This window comes from Otolemur garnettii, unplaced genomic scaffold, assembly GCF_000181295.1.
Source record: "Otolemur garnettii isolate 467f Iridium unplaced genomic scaffold, OtoGar3 scaffold00068, whole genome shotgun sequence".
NCBI classification, from domain to species: domain Eukaryota; kingdom Metazoa; phylum Chordata; class Mammalia; order Primates; family Galagidae; genus Otolemur; species Otolemur garnettii.
Window position 1 is genome coordinate 6688105 of NW_003852463.1, and position 6000 is coordinate 6694104.

At 45.7% G+C, this 6000-nt stretch overlaps 1 protein-coding gene across 1 annotated transcript in view; it reads right to left on the minus strand.

The window, feature by feature from the left end:
- The window catches only part of ANTXR1 (anthrax toxin receptor 1), a 241927-nt gene that overhangs the window by 134653 nt on the left and 101274 nt on the right, over nucleotides 1–6000 (minus strand). The window contains exon 11 of the mRNA XM_023515283.1: nucleotides 1523–1592. Coding sequence (XP_023371051.1) covers nucleotides 1523–1592 — 70 coding nt within the window. The remainder of the gene's footprint in view (nucleotides 1–1522; nucleotides 1593–6000) is intronic.

Below are 6000 nucleotides of genomic sequence, written 5' to 3' on the forward strand. Positions count from 1 at the left end.
TTAGTAGAAATGAGGGTTTAACTCTTGCTCAGCCTGGCCTCAAACTCCTGACCTCAACAATCCTCTTGCCCTGGACCTCCCAGAGTGCTAGGGTTACAGACATGAGCCACTGCGCCTGGCCTTGGGCTCTTTTGTTTAACTATCCTTGGGACTGCAGTCTCTTCTCCCAGGGGGGCTCAGTTTCCTTCTTTGTAAAATGTGGAGGATGGTCTCTATGGCCCATCCTCCTCTCTAACTGTTTATTGAGATGCCAGGATGTGCACGGCTGGTACAGTAAGGCAGTACATGCAGACCTTCTTGTGTTGGAGCACATGGCACTGAATGGGTAAAGCCTGCCTCCATTTAACTTACTGGTCCCCCTGTAGTAGGACAAAGTATTTTTCAAAAATGGTCTAAGTCCATGAGGATAAAGTGGACAGACTATAAACTAGATATCCCACCACCATTATCTGGACTGCCAGTGATCTGGGGGGGGGGGCTTTGCTATACCCAGCAGACTTACAGAGGTAAAGCAGTGGATGAACTCATCTGCCTTCTGCCTCCTCCCATCTATAGCAGCCTCAATGAAATTCAGTTTCCGTTTTGCTGCCTTTTGCCCCATGGGCATTGGGCTAATGTGTGAAATCAGTAGTATCACAAGCTGATGATGTTAGGCAACCAGAATTGGAAGTCTTGTAGTATAAATAAATGATTAAAAGCAGAATTCAGATGAACAATTTTAATATTTTTTCCTTAAAACTGCCATCCTTCCTCCAGTAGACATGACTTTGCAGAGGCTGCTTTTTTTGTTTGTTTCCTGCACCAACATCCCCTCTCTGATTTTCCATGTTTTTCTTTTCTTGCTTAGGGTGCTAATTCTCTTTCTTCTGTTGAATATTGGATCTCATCTCATTAGCACTTATTATACTAGCATGAGATTCTCCCCCAGAGGTTATTTCAGCAAACTCCATCTGGTCTGGGTGAACACCCAACACTCTGAGGCGGAGCAGCGGAAGGAGCAGTGAGGGTGAGGTCAGAGGTCTAAATCTGTGGTCTTGGTTTGCCATGAACCACATGTGGGCCCACTTGACCTTCCTACAGCCTCCTTTTCTCTACACAGGAGCTAACAATCATCTATCAGGGCAATAATGATGACAGGGCAAGGTAATGTGTGTGACAGCTTTGTAGAAGCAAAGCTGTGATTAAACCAGACGGGTTATTGGGTTGAGCCCAAACTCTTCCACTTGTTGCTATAGGACCAAAGGACAAGCTACTTAAATTCTCTCAGCCTTAGTCTCTGTCTGTCCAGCTGGAGTAGTGGGAATATCTGGTTTATGGGGAAGCTGGGAGAGTGGAGTGAGATTCTCTGTAGGACACTTATTCGGGGGCCGGGCTCATAGGCAACACTATCCTCATCATTCCCTGAGGAGTCGGGACAATGGCGCCACTGTGACAGTGTAGAAAGACAGTTTCTTTTCTTTGTGTCCCCTCTATCTCCTCTCTCCTCACTGGCTGTGAGGTTCAGTTCCTGGTGAAAACTTACATGCCAACTTCTTTTAAGATAGGTGCTGGACACAGCAAATAAGTATCTTCCACAGCAAAGGGCTTCTCATCTGCAAAAAAGGAAGTCACTGGATTAAGAGGAGTGAGGCAAGTTTACAATTTCAAATTCAGTGACTTCTAGAGAACATTAGCTAAGCCCAGACAGACACCACTAAAACCCCAAACTTTTCCAGATAAAAACTCCCCTTGTGTGGTGAAATCTATTAGCAGTGATCTCACAGGCTCCTGCCTGGAGACCAGTTTCCTAATCCTGTTCTGTCTGGTGGGGCCAACCAGTGAGCAGACAGTGAGTGCACTCCTAGATGGAGCAGGGGAACAGGGAAACTGAGGAAACAGGAAGACATGAGACAGGTGCTAAGGAGCTTCACGTTTAAGTCTAGTTAGAGAGAGAGGCCGGATTTGTGGGAAAAGTTTGCTGACAAATATAAGAAGTGACTAAATCAAAAGATCATTGGGCCTCAGAAGACAGGAGCGTCCCTTATATGAGTGACGTGGTCAGATCCCACCAAAGTGCCAGACGTGAGTTGTGCTTTAGTGGGGAGAGGGGGAAAGGCATTCCTGGTAAGAGGAATAGTGCAAAGGAGGACAGGTTTTACTGATTTTTTTTTTTTTAAAAAGATCAGTGTAGAAAGAAGTTTGGCCCAAGTTCTTTGAGTCTGAGGGATTTGGACAAAGTTCTATAACTTATGAAAAGAACTTTGGTGGCTTTTTAAGTATAACTGAAGTGGTGATTTTGGAGATCTTAGTACAGCGGTTCTGACCTGTGGGTCGCGACTCCTTTGTAACAAGGAAAATACTTCCTGCCTATCAGATATTTACATTAGGATTCATAACAGTAGCAAAATTACAGTTATGAAGTAGCAACAAAAATAATTTTATGGTTGGCGGTCACCACAACATGAGGAACTGTATTGGAGGCATTAGGAAGGTTGAGAACCACTGTCTTCGTAGATGTGGTGGGGGAAAATGGATTAGAGCAGCGGGCACTGGAGGTGGGGGAGCTCTTGCTCTTGTTCTTATGGATACCATGAAAAGTTCTAAGAGGCTCTCGTCTCAAGCTCCTTAAGAACTGCATGGTGCTCCAGGTCCAGGGCCAGAGGTATGGCTGAGAAGTTATTTACTGGTATATAATCGTCATTTCTTCATGTCTGTACATTTGTTGGGTACACATGCTGCACAAAAGACTGCGGTAGGGCCTGTAAGTGAAGTGAAGGTGAATAAAATTTGTTCCACTTGTGACGGTGACCTCAAATATCTCTAACTAGAAGATACAAAGAAATACATATACTACTGAAGGATGATATTCTGCTACTGGCCTTTGTTGTAAAACTCATGTCTCTTACGACGTTTCTAAGTTGTGACTGTAGAGTACAGCTTGCCTGGGTGGAGATTGGGAAGTCTTGTGTCCTGTATGCCTGGACTCATGGAGCAGAGTTACGTAGGATGGGAACACTAAGCTTTGAGCCCTAAACACTGTGTCCCTATTGGAAGAAGGGGGAAGAAGAAGTCCAGGGAAATCTCCAAGCAGTGCAAAGTTAGTGAGGTTATTCCAAGTCATTTGTTCATTCATTCAGTCAACACATATTTACTGAAGGCCTACTATATACTAGAGATACAGGCTTTGAGAAGAGAAACATGATCCCTGCTTTAACAAATTTTATGAATTCTGCAGAAGAGATAGTTATTCAACATTATTATAAAGTATATTCTTTGAGTGTCTACCATGTATCACTGTGCAAGGGCTTGCAGTGAATGAAACAGATGAAGCTCCTTGCTCAAATTAGTATTTCATTGTAACTGTGCTGCAGGCAGGAGGAGGAGGAGAGTGGCTATGCTCATCTGGGAAGTCGAGAGACACTTTCCTATGGAAAGGCTACGTAAGCTGAAACCAGAAGGTCAGGTGAGAAGGGGGCTGGGAGAAGAGGCAGCACAGCAAAGGTCTTGGGGCAGGAAGGAGCTCATCTTGTGTGAGCTAAAAGAAGGCCAAGGAGGCTGTGGAATCTGAGTGAAAACAGACAACGGCTCAAAGGAGGCTAGAAAAACAGCAGGGTCAGATGACCAAGGCCAGGTAGACCATGGAGAAGCTTCTGGGATTGTCCCAAAATAACAGGAGACTGCTGGGGGTTACCCCCATATTTAGAACCTGCCATTGGCAGATTAGGGAATGCTGCAGGAAGACTGAAGGTGTGTTGAATACAATTCTGAAGTTGCTCATGATAGTGCAAGATTGGGCAGTGGCTGAACTGAGCATTTGTTTTTAAGATGTTTTCCCTTCTGAGGTGCTAATACACACATACGGGCAACTCCCCAACTTTACGATGATCCAACATGTGATCGTCTGACTTGATGAAGGTGCTTTCAGCTGTGTATGTTATTGGTGAATACCCCTATACGACTGTTCTGTTTTTCACATTTAGAAGAGTAGTCAATAATTATACGAGACATTCAATCCTTTATTATAAAATTGGCTTTGTGTTAGAGGATTTTGCTCAACTGTGGGATGACATAAGTATTCTGAGCACTTTTAAGGTAGGTTGACTGATGATGTTTTCAACTTATGGTGGCTTTATCAGGATGTAGCCTCATCGTTTAAGTCGTACAGACTCTGAACAGACAGCCAGGGTCATCCATGCTACATGTGTGCCTCTCAAGCTCTTCATGCATATCATTTAATCAAATTGAACCTCCTAGCAAAGCTACTGGGATGGAATATTACTTGTTTCATGATGACCTAGAGCAGTGGTTCTCAACCTTCCTAATGCCACAACCCTTTAATTCAGTTCCTTATGTTGTGGTGACCTCTAACTATAAATTATTTTCGTTGCTACTTCATAACTGTATTTTGCTACTGTTATGAATCGTAATGTAAATATCTGATATGCAGGAGACCCCCAAAGGGGTTGTGACCCACAGGTTGAGAACTGCTGACCTAGAGGAACCAATATAGAGGCTTTAAGTAACCTGCCCAGTGTTACCCAGGAAGCGTGGGGATGCCCCAATGCAGTCTGGCTTACACACATGGTCCACGTGCTTATCCAGTAGTTTGTACCGACATCCTTGATAACAGCTGCACTCCATTTCTGTCCCATGACCTTGCAAGTTAAGGCAGGGCAGGAGTCATTAGGTTCATTTTTCATATGCAAAACAAAGGCTCAGAGAGGTGACAACCACTCATGATTGCACAGCAAGTCAGAGGCAAAGCCAAGCTAGCACTGAATTCGGCAGTACTCATTCCTCATTAAGTTCCTCTCCATTTCTGGAAAGGCTGTGTTAGAGAACAGACAGACCTTGGGATAGGTAAGGCTGACTCCAGCCTGTATTTATCTGATGGCCATGGCTTACCCTGTGCACAGGCACCAACAGTACCTGGGAGTGCAGATTCCTGCCCACAGAGCCAGCCCACAGAGCCATGGAGCAGCCACAGAGTGGCCGCAGGAGGCCTCGTGACTCCTGGCTACATTCTGTGGGAAGAGTTGGGTCACACCAAAGAGGGCGTCCGAGGTAGCACAGTGCAATGCCTGGTGGCTGGCTTGCTGGCTCCTGTGTCAGCCTGACCTCACTTCCGCTGCCTCTCAACACCTCCCTCTTCCTCCATCCCAGCTGGAAAGGAGTGAGAGGATGAGTGCGGCCCATGTCAGGGAGACACTTCTCACTTTCCCCCTCCTTTCATTCTCCAGTTCTGCTTGGGAGACCAGGCATTGCTGGAGCACAGCAGAGGAAAGCTTGCTGGGAGGGCCGGGGAGGTTTTGTTGAGGTTGTAGGACAGGCTCCTTCCCTCAGAGTGTATCAGCCTCCCAGGCTGTGGCCTGCTCTGAGGAGCTGGCATTTTCTGCTCTGAGAGGAATTGTTTGGTTTGGAGCCTGTTTTCACTTTACCACAAAAATGAGTGACTTTTTTTCTTCCTCTCTCTAAACAAAGGAGGACCATTTGGTTTCCATAACTCAGGTCATCTGACTTCTTCCTGGAACGTCCACTGGGGAAGCAGAACACGAAACCCTCCTCAGCTGCTCCCCGGCCGGGCCATGGTTGGCTCAGGGGCCATGCCAGCCTCACTGTGACCTGTGCCAATGCCAGTGTGTGGTGACATTTACCAGGACAAAATCTACTCCTAGGACAATGGAGGCCCCTGCCTGCCTGCCTGCTGGGCGGCCATTGTGTTGGTCACCAGCACCGAGTGGGCAAGGGAAATGGAGATCAGGGGTTTGGATTGGCCTCCGTGGCTTTTGTTTGCAAATGAAGAGAAAATCAGGGAGAGGTAGGAGTTTGAAACTAGAAGTTAAACATAATTTTCAAATAAACTTGAAATATAAATTTCCTTTTCCATTACCAAAGATATTTCAGAATTCTGTTCATACCCAAGTCATAGTTCACCCAAAACATTTGTCTACAGGAACCTGATAAGCTTAATTTTACTCAGGATTTGGGGATCACTGAGTATCATTATGTTAAACTGCCAGC